At 40.5% G+C, this 18307-nt stretch overlaps 1 protein-coding gene across 1 annotated transcript; it reads right to left on the bottom strand.

Annotated features, from left to right (window-relative positions):
* Positions 1-5588: 5588 nt before the first annotated feature.
* Positions 5589-12755, bottom strand: LOC106609521 (uncharacterized). The gene is made up of 8 exons (XM_014208438.3): positions 12507-12755; positions 12064-12260; positions 11826-11930; positions 11622-11717; positions 10863-10973; positions 10565-10685; positions 9679-9978; positions 5589-8772 (listed from the first exon to the last, which is right to left on the bottom strand). Exons 1-8 carry the CDS (start codon positions 12538-12540, stop codon positions 7784-7786), a joined length of 1953 nt encoding a protein of 650 aa, XP_014063913.3. The 5' UTR covers positions 12541-12755; the 3' UTR covers positions 5589-7783.
* Positions 12756-18307: the final 5552 nt, after the last annotated feature.

The following is an 18307-nucleotide window of genomic DNA, read 5'->3' as shown; positions in this document are numbered from 1 at the left end:
AAAGACGCATACCACAAAAGATTATTCTCTTTGTATTTAGTCATTGCAATATATCATTTAGTTTAATTGAGGGTTTATAATATTGCCCACCAAAATAGCCTAATTCTCCTAACCTGCTGCATAAGTTCTCCTAACCTGCTACAAAATAATTCCTGTATACCACCTAGTTAAAACCCTGACTGAGAGACAGCTCCACTTCCGTAATTAAAATGAATTAAATATTATTAATGGTTCATATTTTTGTTTCAAATGTAAACAAAATTGCCGTTACTGTCCTGCTATCTTATTAAGAAAATTTGAGCGCTCATCATTGTGCTGTAGGCTTGTCCAGCCTACTTGCCTTGTCAGATGGAGGTCAAAGTCATCTGCAGTTTTCTGGGGACACAATAGAGGAGCTGTCTCTCAACCATCAACATCAATTAATAGGGATGATAATAGAGCTCGCCGGCTTGTAGTCCTAAAAGCCGGAAATTAGTTAACTCTCATACGTTCAGCCATTCCCATGGGGAAAATGGATGGGGAAAGAATCGGGTTTTGGGATAAATGCCAAAAATGAGGTCTGAGGTGAACACAGGCTTAGGAGATCTTGAACGTTTTGTTCTATGAGATAACATCAGTCATTTAACATGACCTTAATGAATTATGAAGCAATTATGTGCTTTGTGCTTTTTTTTATTACGTAAGTCCTTCAAAATTCACAAAAAGTGACTTTAGCTGATGAAGATGATCTCATAGAACAAAACGTATAAGATCTCCCAAGCCTGTGTTTACCACAGAACACATTTTTGCCGTTTATCCAAAAACCCTCCAAAAACTCCACTAATTTCCCATAAGCTTCGTCCAATGGACCATGGCGGAGTTGTGCCTACAAAAATGCACCCTTGCTATTGCTCTCTATGTCGGAGCTGTCGTGGATGAGAATTACATTATCTACTCCCTTTTCCCCACAAACATCTGAGAGAAATTACTTTGCCACGTCTATGGCAACATTGTAATAAGCTGATGTTATAATATGAAATGCTTAATTAATACATTTAGACCAGTGTTGAAAGTTTGCCCTTTCTTGTGTTTGTTACTATTGTAGCGCATTTCATCTCAAAATATGAAAAGACAATATTTGAACTTTTGGACTGCAAGAACTCATTTTGTTGACCTGCAGCAATAATATTAAGGCATAGCTGACTCATTCAATTAATTATATTACCTAATGTAAAGAAATTAGGAACTGACAGGATTAGATTAAGCTACGATCTTGTCTGTACACACATGATTTTGTATCTTGAACAATCCTACTGTACTATGCCACTTGAGGATTGGCAGATTTGTTGAGTTATTATGTATCTCAATAACCCAATGCAAGATAAGAAGACAAGGATTTGAACCCTGGACATCAAATCGTACTTATGTGCTGAATACAACTGGTGTAGACTTTACCATGAAATGTTTACTAACCAACAATGCAGAGTTTTAAAATAAAAATAAAATAGTAACACGAGGAATAAAAAAAAAATAGTGGAGAAAGTATTCAGACCCCTTGACTTTTTCCACATTTTGTTAAGTTACAGCCTTATTCTATAATTGATTGAATTATTTTTTCTCCTCATCAGTCTACACACAATATCCCATAATGACAAAGCAAAAACAGGTTTGTAGAAATGTTTGCTAATTTATAAAAAATAAAATTAATTAAATATCACATTTACATTAGTATTCAGACCCTTTACTCAATACTTTGTTGAAGGACCTTTGGCACCGATTACAGCTTCGAGTCTTCTTGGGTATGCCGCTGCAAGCTTGGGACACCTGTATTTGGGGAGTTTCTCCCATTCTTCTCTGCAGATCCTCTCAAGCTCTGTCAGGTTGGATGGGGAGCATTGCTGCACAGCTATTTTCAGGTTTCTCCAGAGATGTTTGATCAGATTCAAGTCCAGGCTCTGGCAGGGCCACTCAAGGACATTGAGAGACCTGTCCTCGAAGCCACTCCTGCATTGTCTTGGCTGTGTGCTTAAGGTCATTGTCCTGTTGGAAGGTGAACCTTCGCCCCAGTCTGTCCTGAGTGCTCTAGAGCAGGTTTTCATCAAGGATCGCTCTCTACTTTGCTCCGTTCATCTTTCCCTCGATCCTGACTAGTCTCCCAGTCCCTGCCGCTGAAAAACATCCCCACAGGATGATGCTTCAGCGTAGGGATGGGGCAAGTTCTCCTCCAGACGTGATGCTTGCCGTTCAAGCCAAAGATTTCAAACTTGGCTTCATCAGACCAGAGAATTTTGTTTCTCATGGTCTGAGAGTCTTTAGGTTCCTTTTGGCAAACTCCAAGCAGGCTGTCACATGTGCCTTTTACTGAGGAGTGGCTTCCGTCTGGCCACTCTACCATAAAGGCCTGATTGGTGGAGTGCTGCAGAGATGGTTGCTCTTCTGGAAGGGTCTGCCATTTCCACAGAAGAACTCTAGAGCTCTGTCAGAGTGACCATTGGGTTCTTGGTCACCTCCCTGACCAAGGCCCTTCTCCCCCGATTGCTCAGTTTGGCCGGGTGGCCAGCTCTAGGAAGAGTCTTGGTGGTTCCAAACTTCTTCCATTTAAGAATGATGGGGGCCACTGTGTTCTTGGGGACCTTCAATGCTGCAGACATTCTTGGGGACCTTCAATGCTACAGTCACTTTACCCTGCCTTCATGTACATATCTACCTCAAATACCTCGTACTTCTACACATTGATCTGGTACTGGTACTCCACTTGTGTATTTTCTTTTATTCCTCGTGTTACTATTTTATTTTTAAACTCTGCATTGTTGGGAAGCAAGCATTTCATGGTAAAGTCTACACCAGTTGTATTCAGCACATAAATACAATTTTATTTGATTTCCAGGGTTCAAATCCTTGTCTTCTTATCTTGTATTGGGTTACTGAGATACACAATGACTCAACAAATTTGCCGATCCTCGTGGCATAGTACAGTAGGATTGTTCAAGATACAAGACTCTCCTCCTGAACAGCCACTGTAGACCTATACACAACACAACCATTGGGTTAGGCAGCAAATAAAAACGTTTTTGATCAGTGATAGCAGAGCCGGCCGGGCTTCAGGTTTGGCATATCCATTGCAGTGTATAATGCAGCCCAGTTTTACTTACACCATCCCAGCAGCTATCTTAGAAATCAGTGGTGATTTGAGCATGTAAATGTTGGTGGGGCAAAAAAAAAAAAAATATGCTTGCCAGCAAAACCACTACACAACACAACACTAAACAATACATTCATTGCACTATAACGGTGACAAACGGTGCCCACAAACTGTTAGGGCCTACATAAAGCTGTCCCAACCGCACCATAGTGAATTCTTACCACTGCTACACCTGGGTGTCAGCAGAGCCTTGTCTGGCAACAAAACAGTTCATTCAGTCTCATTTACTGCCTTTTTAAAAAACATAGCTGATATGACTGACTTGCTTACCAATGTGGTTTCTACTGACAATTGAGATGTACAAATGATGGCATAAGTAAACGACGAGCAGATAAGAGGCAATCCGTAATTTCCGTAATTCCATAATTTCAATTAAGACATTAATGGATGGACAACATACACTTAGTATTACTTTCTTAGATACAGTACACGTATCTCCCTGGCATATTACATTATGCAGCAGCATACAAGACATTTTTGGACTCACCTTGTTGTGCTATGCTCACTTGAACAGGAAGGTGGCGCGGCAGTCCTTCTTGTGGGCTCTAGAAAGAGGCACAAAATCCCGACTTGGAATTTTCCGTATTTTCCCAGTCTGAGCTAGTTTTATCCGAGTTCCCAATTGTCTTGAACTCACTGAAGTCTGAGATTTCCGAGTTCACCATTTCCAGTTCTTTGAAACGCGGCAGAAGTCATGCTGGATTGACAGCATGGCCAATATATTCAAACTCCTCTGGCCCATGGTGTTAGCCCAATTTTTTTTTATATCCAATTGGTAGTTACGATCTTGTCTCATCGTTGCAACTCCCCATCGGACTGGGCGACGGTCGAGAGCCAAGCAGCACTGCTTAACCCCCGAGCCAGCCGCACCATTGTGTCGGAGGAAACACTGTCGGACTGATGACCGGAGTCAACTTGCAGGTGCCCGGCCCGCCACAAGGAGTCGCTAGAGCACGATGACACAAGGACATCTCGGCTGGCCAAACCCTCTCCTAACCCAGACGACGCTGGGCCAATTGTACGCCGCCTCATGGGTCTCCCGGTCATAGCCAGCTGTGACACAGCCTGGAATCGAACCCGGGGCTGCAGTGTCGCCTTAGCACTCATTGTTGAATTAGAAATGTCCAACTTGTTGTGTAATGTTTATGTCCCATGTCTGATAAGCACGGACATGTTTTATCTATAATTTATTTTCATATGACAAGGATTGTAAATAATTTCAGTCCAATCAATGCTACGGTAGATATAACGTGATTTTACGTAATTGTATCTGTGGCCAAAGACCTTGAGCCTTCTTGGATAGGCAATTATAATGTAAGTCTATAGCAGCACCCAAGGGGCTAGATTTTACCTCTAGATTTTGTGGTGGCGTAGTGTTCCAATGAGTGACAGAACACTGAGCCAATCACGGCGCAAACAATAGCATGGTATTTTTTTCACTGTAATAGCTACTATAAATTGGCCAGTGCAGTTAGAGTAACAAGAATTTAAGTTTTCTGCCCATATAGGACATGTCTATGTCCTGGGAAATGTTGTTGTTACTTACAACATCATGCTAATCCCATTACCGCAAATTAGCTCAACCGTCCAGTAGGGGGGGAAACACCGATCCTGTAGAGGTTAATATACGGAATTTGAAATGATTTATACTTTTACTTTTTATACTTAAGTACATTTGAGCAATTCCATTTACTTTTGATACTTAAGTATATTTAACACCAAATAATTTTACTCAAGTAGTATTTTACTGGGTGACTTTCACTTTAACTTGAATCATTTTCTATTAAGTTATCTTTTACTCAATTATGACAATTGAGTACTTTTTCCACCACCGACTCAAGGATTATACTTTTTTTTTTACATTGTTTGCGAACTGATATGTGACACGTATTAATGCCAAAATAACATGCAAAACAGGCACACACCAACAACAACAAAAACAGGTGGGGCTCACCTGCCTTGAATGACGCGTCGCGACTGTTTGAAATATAACTTTGCTCTGTGCTTCTCTGAACATGCACTTCGTAGACTATAGGCTAAGAATAATTTGATTGAGACCACACAAATAGCCTATAGGCGCACTTGATATTGCGCGCCCAGTGGAGAATCAGAGATGAGGGGCTTCATCGCGCACATCGATATATAGCCTAATAAGTAACTAATTCTAAAACACTGAGAAATTTATACATTTAGTCAATTACATGGCCATCCCCTGGCCTAGGTTTAAACAAATACTAAACCAATATCCCCTTGACTGAAATTGAAAAAGCACGAAGCTCCCCCACTCCTAAACGCCATTTATATCTTGCGCTAACATACTGTAAATCCTGCCCTGATTTTGGCCACATTCTGACTGTGCCCACATTTGACATTCACATTTTTATTTTCAAAACGCAATAGGCCAATATCCATTTTCAGAAATGTTGGTAAATTAGCTTTTATTGTTTAAAGAACTTATGAAATACATTGGTGTTTTTTCACTAGGCTATCTAATCATGGCATGGGGTTGTTGAATTACATATATATTTGTTTGAAATCTATCACTTGGTTTCATTTCAGAGACAAATAATATATATTTTTGCAAAACACTATATCGCCTTAATCTCAGATAAATAAGCAGTAGGCCTAGATTACTGCTATGTAGTCGATTTTAACTGTACAAATGATACATTTGTGACATCAATAATTAAAAAATGAATCAATACCATAATGAGATGTGTATGTAAAACATTTACATTTGGCATTTTAGTCATTTAAGCATATGCTCTTATCCAGAGCGATTTACAATTAGTACACAAGACGCACATTCTACATGTTAGTGAGCTAGCTAGCTTGTTTACACCTGGCAAAAATGTTCCACGCGACTCGCACTGCTGCGTCACAATACCTGGCACTCTGGTCCTGGACCCGCTACTCACGCAGGTCTAGGATTCCTTTCAGCCAGGGTTAATTTGGATTTCACATATGACTTATAGTGTGGATAAGGTTACCAAACACTCCAGGATCCGGACTCTTTAAAAAAAATTCAGCCTAAAATGGCATACTCAAATCTAACTGCCTGTAGCTCAGGACCTGAAGCAAGGATATGCATTTTATTGATACCATTTGAAAGACTTTGAAGTTTGTGGAAATGTGAAATTAATGTAGGAGAATATAACACATTAGATCTGGTGAAAGACAATACAAACAAAAAAACATGCATTTTCTCATCTTTGAAATGCAAGAGAAAGGCCATACATTGAGATATGATTCTAGGTGTAATTTAGATATTGTCCACCAGATGACAGCGGTGTGTGCAAAGTTTGACTGATCCAGTGAAGAATCACAACACAATATTTTGTATGAAGTCTGCCAGGAGTTTGCCCAAATGTGCCGAATTGGTCAATGTATACATTTTCAAATACATAACTTTAGAGAACATACAAAAATGCTATGGTAATAATTGTACTCCCAGGAATGTCATAAATGATGGATCATTAGCATCCCTACAGAAAATACACTAAACTTCACATCTAGATGGCAGGGCGGGGTGGGTGTTGAGCCAGAGACAGCAGTGGGGTCAAACTGTAAAACCCAGTTCTTACATTTGAATATAAAAATGTATTTTATCAAACAAAACTATGCTACATTTTATCTCTGGGACCCTCAGGATGACAAATCAGAGCAAGATTACTGAATGTAAGTACATTATTTACCTTCATAGGTGAATGTATCAAACCAGTTGCCGTGATAAGTGTTTTGTTGTTGTGCACTATCCTCAAACAATTGCATGATATTTTTTTGCTGTAATAGCTACTGTAAATTGGACACTGCTGTTAGAGTAACAAGAATTTAATCTTTCTGCCCATATAAGACAAGTCTATGTCCCGGAAAGTTGGCTGTTGTTTACAACATAATTCTAGTCACATTATCGCATTTTGAGCAACAACTGTCTTGGTTGAGGGACACCAATCCCGTAGAGGTTAAAGCGCCCTTATTAAGATGGCTAGGTGAGACAACCACCACATATCACAGTAAAATACCGTATTCAAACATTCCATTTCAACTAAACAATGGATATATAATGTTTTGCATAAAAACAATAGTTTTAATATACACCTAAAATCAATGAATCAAAAAATATGAGAACATTAGCATTTGGCACACACATGAAGGTACCCACATGCAATAATTTCAGGTGAAAAAACACCAATGTGAAAAATTGGTGGATATAGCATTTTTTGGAAATAAACTCATGTAGCAAATTCAATTGACGCATAGTGAACTGAGTGTGATCAAATCTTCCTGAAGACCTCTGGAGGTAGTCGGGACACTTTGTATATGTATATCTTACAAGTGTTAAGGAATCTGGTTGGTCAAACAGTTTAAATTTGGTAAATGTCATCATCATCATCATCATTCCACTTCTAAAATCATTATTTGCAGTGCAAATATCATGTTTAGATGTGACAAACCTTGATTTAAAGTTTATTGAAAAACATATTTTGATATGATAATCTGATATACAAAAGAGGACCTGTAAAACCATGTATTTAAAACAGAATTATACATGGAATTTCTTGTCTCAATAATTCCAATCAATATTTCGATTAGAATTACCTATTACATAGTTTCTTTCGAACTCAAAGCATTTTTACGAGACTTTGTGTTTCTTTCTGTTGGACTGCTTTTGGAGAATTTTAACCGGTGAATTCTTCTCATATGATTTACCATATTACACCTTTGAGTAAATGTTTTCCCACACTCTGAGCATTGGTGAGGTTTCTCCCCAGTGTGAGTATATATGTGCGTTCTAAGAGAGTCTGAGGTAGTGAAAGATTTGGGGCATTGGGTGCAGGTGTAAGGACGCTCGCCTGTGTGAGATCGCAGATGAACCGTAAGATGGCAAGATGCTTTGAAACCCTTTCCACAATGTTTACAGGTGTGGGGGTTTTCTCCTGTGTGCGTTCGTGTATGCAGTCGCACTTCTCCTGAGCTAAGGAATGCCTTACCACATATGCTACATAAATAATTCTTCTCCCCAGCATGCATTCGCATGTGTCTCACTAGTGTACTTGGATGGGCAAACCTCTTACCACAGACAGTACACATGTGACGGCGCTGCCCAGAGTGAATGCGTATGTGCACTTTGAGATCATAAGCACTCCTGTAACTCCGGTCACAGTGTTCACATGCGAATGGTCTTTCTTCTGTGTGAAGTAGCTGGTGCTTTTTCAGAGCCCCAGGAGTAGCATATCGTTTGGGACACTGGTCACAATGATATGGCATCGTGTGAACTCCCATATGTAGCGTCAGCAGTGATGGTTTTTTGAAAACCTTCCCACACTCACATGTATGAGTCCTGTTTTGGGGTGCTGGGGATCCCTCTTCTTTCTTGTCAACCTGTGTGATCACCCTCTTTTTGTCCCCTTTTCTGACCACCTCTTCTTTCTTGTCAACCTGCTTTCTGTCCTCTTCTACTTGGTCGGTATTGATGTCCTTGCAGAGGTTGGCCATTTCTCTGTGAGAGTATGGAGGCAGAGTACAGGTAAGAACCTGGGATGGCTCGTCAGCATTCACCCTTACGTTGAGAGAATGATCCAAGTTCAATTCTGTAAGGAGAAAATACAGGAGAGCAGATTATATAACCACCATATATAGATAGATAGATAGATAGATAGATAGATAGATAGATAGATAGATAGATAGATAGATAGATAGATAGATAGATAGATAGATAGATAGATAGATATTGTAAAGGGTTGGTCTCATGTTTCATGAGCTGAATTAAAAGAACCCAGAAATGTTCCATATACACAAAAATCTTATTTCTCTCAAATGTTGTGCACAAATTTGTTTACATCCCTTTTAGTGAGCATTTATCCTTTGCCAAGATTATCCATCCACCTGAAAGGTGTGGCATATCAAGAAGCTGCTTAAACATTATGATCATCACACAGGTGCACCTTGTGCCGTGCAATTGGCATGTTGACTGCAGGAATGTCCACCAGAGCAATTGCCAGAGAATTGAATGCTAATTTCTCTACCATAAGCCGCCTCTCGAACATCGTTTTAGAGAATTTGACAGTATGTCCAACTGGCCTCACAATTACCGACCACGTGTATCCACACCAGCCCAGAACCTCCACATCCGGCTTCTTCACCTGTGGGATCGTCTGAGACCAGCCACCCAGACAGCTGATGAAACTGAAGAGTATTTCTGTCTGTAATGAATCCCGTTTGTGGGGAAAAACTAATTCTGATTGGCTGGGCCTGGCTCCCAAGTGGGTGGGCCTATGCCCTCCCAGGCCCACCCATGCCCAGTCATGTGAAATCCATAGATTAGGGCCTGATGAATTTATTTCAATTGACTGATTTCCTTATATGAACTGTAACTCAGTAAAATCGCTGAAATTATTGCATGTTGCGTTAACATTTTTGTTCAGTATATAAATTAGAATTTAGATGCTATATTAGTCAAACAATGGATGAGTGTTTGACATTTTTATTTTCCTTACCTTCACAGGGTACTGGAGTAACCAACACTGAGGTCTCTGCAGGTGACAAACCCTCTTGTTCCTGTTCCTCTGATGTTGACAGTCCTAGATCCTCCAAACATCTATCAGTGCCTTCATCCAGGATTTCATTGTGGTCTTCATATTCACAGACCTCTACCCCATTATCTATGCATTCAGCGTCATCTGAGTATGGCCTCACATTGTCAGAGTTGTCTGGCTCGTAGTTAATAACAACTCTGATTATTGGAGGGAGGGACAGTGTGGACAGGATGGTATCTGTGGTGTAATTAGAGACATGACCTGGGTAGGAGAGAACATCATTAAACTCACCTACTGTATATTGCCAAGTTAAAAAGACAAGTGGTATCCTATATGACTCTGTACTTCATATCCATCATCTGGATTAAGACATAGGGATCGATTCAATCTGATCCGCTTTAGCCAACATCCACATAGTGCTTCCTTTTGGCAGTGTCGGAGGTGGAACTGCATTAGAGCAGTCAAATCCACAAGTGATCGGCATTACACCTAAAATGGACATTGCCATTGGGTTCACGGAGTCGCATTAACAAAAATCCCATGCAACCTTGTTTACAACACTGGAATGTGAGATGTAATCTATACCTCGATTAGGATGACAGAAATCCTCATTATTTAGTAGAATGATTTTTCAATTTGAGCATAATTATTTCTATATAGGCTGCACTTTCTCACCCAGAACTTCTAATGCTTGGCAGGTGTGGCTTCATGACCATGATCGGAAGAGCAGCTTCTCACCGATTTGACAGCTCTAACACAGTTCCACCTCCAACACCGCCAAAATGTCCGCTATGCGGGTGTCTGCCATCGCCGGTTAGCGGTTGATCTGATTGAATCTAGGCCTTACTATTGTTCAGGTTTCCATGATGCTGATGGTGCTGCAACACTGTCTTCAGTTGTTCAGGGTCAAAGACACTCTGCCTACATTCCTCCAGGACAGAGGGGGCAGCACTGAGCCATGCTGTTGTCTAAGAGGAGCAGGGCAGGGGGAATACAGGACATTAAAAAGTTCAAAAGTGTTGTACCAGACACTTGAGGTTTTAGACAAGTTTTGAAATGACCAAAAACACTATTAAATTCATCTGTAGAGCCACATGACGCCATGTTCCGTCAATCTTTTAGAACAGAGATGTTTTCCTCAGTACCTGCGTGAGGTCTGGTACAGGCAGCAGCTCCTCCAGTCTGGAGAGGAACTCCCACACCAGTGTCTGCAGCGCTGTGTCATACCGAGGGCCATAGTGGACTGGGAACACCTCCTGTGAAATAGACAATTTAGCATGAAATGGGTCTAGTGCCAAATGTCTCCATTAAAGATGCACTCCAGCTATTTTGGAACTTTTCCTGTTGAGAAACAATATCCCAAGTATAAGTACAGTAATGTACACACATGTAAGGGTAAGAACAAAACAATGTAAGGGTAAGATGTAAGGGTAGAAAACAATGTAAGGGTACCCTTACATGTACACACATGTAAGGGTAAGAACAAAACAAACAAAAAACCTTTTGAGCAAAATAGTGTTTTTTACACAACTACAAACTTCATGGATTAGGCCATTCAAGCAGTTGAGTTGGTCTGATGTGATGTCATCAACCTCCTCCCTTGCTTGTGGGAACAATGGAGGAGCAAAAACATCAAATAAAAAGGCCCTGACCGCACCCCCCCTACTTGTACTATGTCCTACCTGGACCACCTGTTGAGATGTGCCCTTTGTTAAGTAAATTAGGTGATAAATTACGTGAAAAGGAGACTTGCGTGCCACTTTAACAAGATCTTTAGGGTATTCTGAATGCAGAAGAAGGATACTTATAATCTTTAATCTAAGTAGATGATGTTCAACTAGTCTATTTAAGAAATATATTCAAGCAAAAGGATCATAAAGAAGTCTAGAGAGAAAGTTCCTCACCTGGAAGAAATGCTCCCTCTCAGAAGGGTCTTCCAGCAGCGTTTGGACTAGCTCCACAAAGTTAGAATCTGAAGCCTCCAATTTATCACCATAACTCTGTCATTAGGCGCAAACAAAACATCAGACAAATGTACAGGAATGTATCCCTCAGAAATAATGTTCTTCCCAGTGTCTCATTCATAAAGTGTTGCCAATTTAACTAACCTCTTTGTGTAAGGAGTTTTGTGTCAATGTGTGGATTATGTCCAGATGGGCCTGGATGATCAGGAGGTCAGCTGTGCCCGCACTGCGACACAACTCTAAAACCATCTGGAACAGAGGTGGATATGTGAAAAGCAGGACTAGGGACAGATGTACAGTAATTGCCGCCAGTAGCTGCCCATCGTTTGTTCCATCATAAGGCTCTTCCCGTCCCAACCCTCAACATTTCCACCTCTCTCACCCTTGCTCTCAGTCCCAGAATGAGTTGGGTCCTCTGCCTGGAACTCAGCAGCTCTGGAACCATCTCTGTCACTAAAGTAACAAACTCCTCCAGCTTCCCATACTGCATCACATTACGCTGTTGAGCCACTTGCCACATGAATGCGCACATCAGGCGTAGAGGTGGAACCAGGAGACGCAAGGAGAACAGAGGGAGACCTGTCGCCGAATTGAAGAGAGCAATTAACAATTAAACAGATAAAAAAATTATAAATGCAAAATCGACTGATCCCATAACTCAGCTAGTTAGTAATATTACAAGCTATGTGTAGGTAGACTATAGGACATATTTGAATGGTCCATGTAAAAGCAAAACAAAAATGTCATTAGTCAAAAGGACATATAATTTTCTACATTTAACTACTGCTATGAGATAAGCAATGCATGACAAAGCAGCAAACTAACCTTGTTCTGATGCTGGATCAATAATGTTATCCATAGCTAGTTTGCAAAGCAAAAAGCCCTCGAAACAAGCTAGCTAAAGAGTTTGATGTTAACGTTATATAGTGCGACCAAGCCTAAAATATAAGTTATATTAAAGCGATTGCAACGTAAATAAAAAGGATGACATATGTACTCAAGCTAACAATACCCTAGTTAGCTAAGACAAATAAAACCGTTTTGTACAGAGGTTGCTTGATCCAGCGTCTCGACAGCAACACTAAAAAGGTACTTCCAGGTCATGGATTTCGAAAAAATGTCTAAATAAAAGTCCCCCACGTTACGTAATAGTAGAAATTCGTCAATAACCAGTGATTATTAATGATATATGAAAAATAGGTGTCTGAACATGAACAATGATTAAAAAAAAATCATAATTAAGGGACATTTTGATTAAAAGTGGGTTTTAAAACATTGCGGATCACTGTACAAGGAATACATATTGGCTTATATAACAAAAACTATTCTGGGTGCCACAGTAAAAGTATTGTAGGGAATACTCCGTAGGATCTGTACAGTGTATTTCATGAGACTCTGAATAATACGGAGTGTTGCTGGCTTTTTACTGTGGTCAAACAGCTTAAAGTGAGTTGCCTGGACAATATATATTGTACAAATATAGCACTGTACAGGAAAAACGATTTATTGTGTGTCCATACAACCAGGGTCCAGACTACTCACTAGAGTCCCTAGAATACAAAACAGGTGAGTTTGAACAAAAAGCTAGGTCATAGGAAGCTTTATGTTGACATTTGAGCAGTGATACACATATCAGCACCATGGACAGCTATCCTTTTAGACTGTTATGTTGTCACTGTCAGCCTAGCTCCAGACGTGGTAAATATGTGTCCCAAAAGCATATGAATATAATTTCAGATTTTAGTCAGTGCAAGACCACACACTGGTTAAGAAAAAACGTTACTACTGGTGTCAAATAAACTGGGGTGGAAAATACTTAGTTGGGATTCTACTAACCAAATATGTTAAATTTTTGAGTGGGGCTGTCAAACAGCCTGCTGGTTATTTCTCTGTCTTTCTTGTAATGTCTACATTTAATGCTGCATGCTATATTAATTGCTGCATGCTATATTAACCTCAACAATTAGTTTTTTCTTACCCTGGTGTGAAATAAAATAATTCCATACATGACTTTCATGCACTCTTGCTTTGCGCTAATGGATCTACCAAATACCAATTATTAGCAGGTGATTAGTTAAGATGCCGACTGCAACAACGATGGAGTGTCATACCTGTATGACTGACACATTTATACATTGTATTGCTAGTGACAACAAGGTGAAATTTAACAAAATGGTACAAACAGAGAATGTAAATGAGGCTCAGGTTCAAAACCTCTCGCCTCTGGAGAGTTTAAATGAGGGAATATAAACTGCTCAGCAAAGACCCTCAGACATACTTTTGAGGATAAAGAACATGGTTCTAATTTTCATCCTGATGTAGCCAAGAGTTCATATGAGGAAGTGTCAGTGGTGCAGCTCAATCAAATCTCAGACACCCAAGATATTGGGAATGAATACTACCACTTAGAGACAGAAAGTTATGGTAGTGGTTTATTGGATGAGGAAATCGTAAGCTTGTGACAACTAGCATGTAACTCGAGAGGTTGACATGGAAATAAGCGAGGATACACTGAAATGTGTTTTGTCAGACGCTTTTATGGCCTAGCACAACTGATGTTGTATTGCAGCCACGAATTGAACGGGGGTGAAATAAATATACAAAAAAGGTCAATTCCATTACGGATAAAATAAAAAAAGCTCTGACGAAGGCCGTGAGGCCGAAATGTAAGCTTATTAAAGATCAGTGATGCTATTGAGAGCAGTGTGCGGTTTCCTTTTTCCCTCATCTTGTCCAACTGTTACCATACCTGCAAAAAGATTGCTCAGATGTGCGAGTGCCTTTTGAATTACGGATAAAGGAAAAAAGTACTTTGTTCACAATAAAGAGAAAGAATATGAATCTCTTTGTATCTAGTCATTCCAATATATCATTTAGTTTAATTGCAGGTTTATAATATTGCCCACAAAAATCACAACAAGAAATGACACATTACAGACATAAGAAATGTAAGAGACAATGGTTTCCTAACTGTTGGACAGCTCCACTTCAGTCATTCAAAACGAACTATAACGAATTAAATATGAATGTTTATTTCTCAAATGTCAACAAAAGTACCATTACTCTCATCCTGCCATCTTACTGAGAAAGTTAGAGCGCTCATCATTGTGCTGTAGACTTGTCCAGACTGCTTACCTTGTCAGACGGAGGTCAAAGTCATCTGCAGTTTTCTGGGGACACAATAGGGGAGCTGTCTCTCAACCATCAACATTAATTAATAGGGATGATAATGTCTGACCTGCGGCGACATCTGCCTATTATTCCCTCAAGCCGAGAGAAAACAGGGTCCCTCATATTTCAGCAGCTGATTAATGTTCTCCATGACATTTAGATATGCTGTCTCTTGGCAAATGGAGAATGATCATACAGCAGTCTGTTACGCAAATGAATAATGAACAGTGGGCACACACGTGAGTGGGTATGCAACTTCTGAGCTAATTATTTTAATAATATGTGGTAACTTGCCACAATGGAAATATTCAATAACCTAGCTAGGTATACAAGCAATGTATTATTATCTAAATGAATGAGGCAACAAGCCACCATAGATGTGCTCTTCCCTGCATACCCAAGCACAGGTATGTGCTGTAATCAACACTGATAGTAATATAGTAATATAGTAACACATAGTAATGTCCCAGCCAATGTCTGCTGTTTGGGAGCATCCCTGTAGTGCATAGGAAAATAATTGAATGGAACAGGGGCTTTAGTTTTGGTAGGATAGGCCTACAGTATACTGTAGCGTGAACATTTTCTCAGAGCGTATAGGAGCTGGCCCAGCAACAGTGAGACCGATGCTTTTCTGTTTGTTGATTGGTTTTTGCTGTGGCCCTCCAGCTGCTGGGACATAGTTTGGCATGAGTTGTGTGGTGTCACATGCTGCCAAGTGAGCTGGCCAGATGGAGACAGCTGGACTGGCAGCCCACCATCCCTATAGCCTCTTGTTTTGGAGTGGGGAGGGACCCTGTGAGTCTCAGAGAGGAGGGGGTGATGGGTGTGTGTGTATGTGTTTGCGCTTGCGTGCGTGTGTGTGTGTGTGTGTGTGAGAGAGAGAGAGAGACAGAGAGACAGAGAGAGAGAGAGATAATGAGAGCGGGAGAGAGAGGAGAGAGAGAGAGAATGAGAGATTTTATGTGTGTGGAGGGTTTACCAAACAGAACCATGTTCATAGCCCAAATCCAAACCCAAGCCTGTGTAAGTCATCCAGATCTTTCCTCTCTGCAACTTGTGGTTTTTCTTCTTATTTTCCTTTAACCTACTAAATCAATGGCTCCATCTTTCCATTTTGACCTGCCTAATACAGTTTTCGACTGAGAGCAATGACAGACCTATGGAATCATGTCCAGGTGGTCATTGGGTTTAGCAGAAGGGAAGCTGGTTGCTGCTGGCCTGGTCTCTGATTGGCAGTTTAGGCCCAGTGCAGCTGCTACCACCACTATCTGCTGTCAGGATATATTGATCATCTAATGAAAAAATTGGGTTTAGAATGAATCTCAGTGAAATCAACCCCCTTCCTTTCAAAGGGCAGTGACTTTAATCAAGTCCCTACAGGGAAGCCGAAACTCATCAACTGGGCCCCCTCCTACACCCCCCTCCCCCCCAACAATTGCAGGAGATAGATGGAAAACTACGGGTCACTGATCCCCCGGTAAAGTCTCTGCTAGATTTGGCCACAGCTCCAGCATTTTTAGGGTACCACAGCGGACCTCTTAACTCTGTCTCTTAACTATGTCTTAACGTAAATTTAATACTGTAAGTAAAAACAACTTAATGGAAATATAAGGCTGGGATTCAATCAAACCTGCACTATGGGGTGGAACAGAGGATCAAAAGCTGGCAGTGTTTTAAAATTATATGTTTACATGAACATGAATATGGTTGGTATTTTCCTCTTCTGACTGCTGCTTTACAAGCTTCCCCACTGCAGTTGATATATTGAAAGTTATTTTCTTGGGTATTGATATTTTTGGGCTTTATTCAAAACATGCCTCAGAACTCACTACAGTGAAATACATTTCAGACTCTATGAAAAGGGTGTGTGAACTGTCAACACCAAGAAGGACAGCCTCTGGCAAGACATCTGGACATTTGAATATCAAAGTATTCCTCTGCTCATTGAAGTGCCCATAACCCATACAGTATCTCTGCATATTCTAATCAACAATTAGAAAGTTTGGTGTGACAACAACGTCAAGGCCTTAGTCAATAACAACTGGTATCCAGCAACTGGTTGAGTCTGGTTATTAAAGCATGTGTATTTTTATCCTCCACAGACATGTTTGAGTCAGGAGGCCTTTTCTCACAATAAAACATTTTGATCTCCATGAATTCAAACTATTTTTGACTTGGAAACCTCATAAACAAAGCCTGAAGTTTAAATGTTTATCTTGGTGCATCTGTTAATAATCTGGCTGCCCTGTTTTGACCCCCAACCACATCCTCCATACCATAGGTCACCTGTATGGATTCAACTATTCCGTTCTACAATGTTTCTTTATTTGTTCTGAGAGTGAACACTGCTTGCTGATGAATTACACAGAGAGACAGAAAGAAAGGGCAAGAGAGACAGACAGAAAGAAAGAAAGACAGAGAGAGGGAGAGAGATGGAGATGGAGTTAGAGAGGTCCTAACTGACAGCTTGTCACTGCATCTTTTTTTATCTTGGCGGTTGGAGTTTGCAAAGTTAAATCATGTTTCCTGGATTGCAATTTGCAGAGGACAGGAGGCAGGTAGGATAATAGTGTCTGATTCCCTGGAGTCGAGGGATCTCTTAAATAAAATGTTATCGATCCTACCCAGTTCTTTTGAACGGGACACACCAGTAACCATGGTTACGGGGCTACCCTCTCGCCGAAGAAATTGTTTCCTCAGGAGAGCTGAATGGCCGTCGGCGTGACAATTGGATGTGAAACGACTTTCTAATAGAAAATGCGGTCCAAGGTATCCATCTCACTGGACTACAGATAACCCGGCACAGTCCTCTTCCTCAAGCCTGCTGAGTAGATCTCCTCAAGTGAACTCCTCAGTTTGCTCAGGGACTGTCTGTGGCCTTGGCAACTTCCAAAGCCATTGTAAATCTGGATGGATAGGATAAACGATCAGAGTTGGAAAAAGTCTAAAACAATGGGAATAAAATATAAACTATACTTGTAGCACACTGTTCACACTGGAAGAAGTTTTCCCTTTAAGTGTTTGAAGTTTTACAATTATGTCCACAGTTGGGGGGTGGTGGAGGAGCTGCCGGTCATCTTTCTTTAGAGTGTTTTATTAAAGGATCTTTAATAATAGGCAAATTAATCAACTGGAGATGTGGACGTCAAGCCAATCCCCTGTCCCTGTGAACACATTCCATTAGAATGGGATTATTTGGTGCTTGTGTGTCTAGGTGGGTATGTGCTTTTTGTGTGAAGGAGAAACTGAGTTTGCAAGTGTGTGTGTGTGTATGTGTGTGTGTGTGTGTGTATGTACGCGTGAGCATGTATATGTGTGTGAGCTGCATGTGTAATTGCTTGTGAGAGAGAGAGTGCATTTCTATATGATGGCAGTCTTCCTTTCCATCTAATGGGTATACTGCTTCTCTAATAGAGGTCTAAATCTAATGATCCCTCACACCTCAGGGGACAGAG

The sequence above is a fragment of the Salmo salar genome, chromosome 07 (assembly GCF_965601325.2).
Source record: "Salmo salar chromosome 07, fSalSal1, whole genome shotgun sequence".
Classification (NCBI taxonomy): domain Eukaryota; kingdom Metazoa; phylum Chordata; class Actinopteri; order Salmoniformes; family Salmonidae; genus Salmo; species Salmo salar.
Note: the sequence above shows the minus strand (reverse complement) of the source record. Positions and strands in the feature narration are given on the sequence as shown.

Bases quoted from the DNA above. Each gene is read 5' to 3' on its own strand.
- LOC106609521 (XM_014208438.3), bottom strand. From the start codon at position 12,540: ATGGATAACATTATTGATCCAGCATCAGAACAAG. The intron at 11,718-11,825 runs GTTAGTTAAATT...GCCTAATGACAG, and splicing joins AAAACTCCTTACACAAAGAG to AGTTATGGTGATAAATTGGA. The intron at 10,974-11,621 runs GTGAGGAACTTT...TCTATTTCACAG, and splicing joins AGAGGGAGCATTTCTTCCAG to GAGGTGTTCCCAGTCCACTA.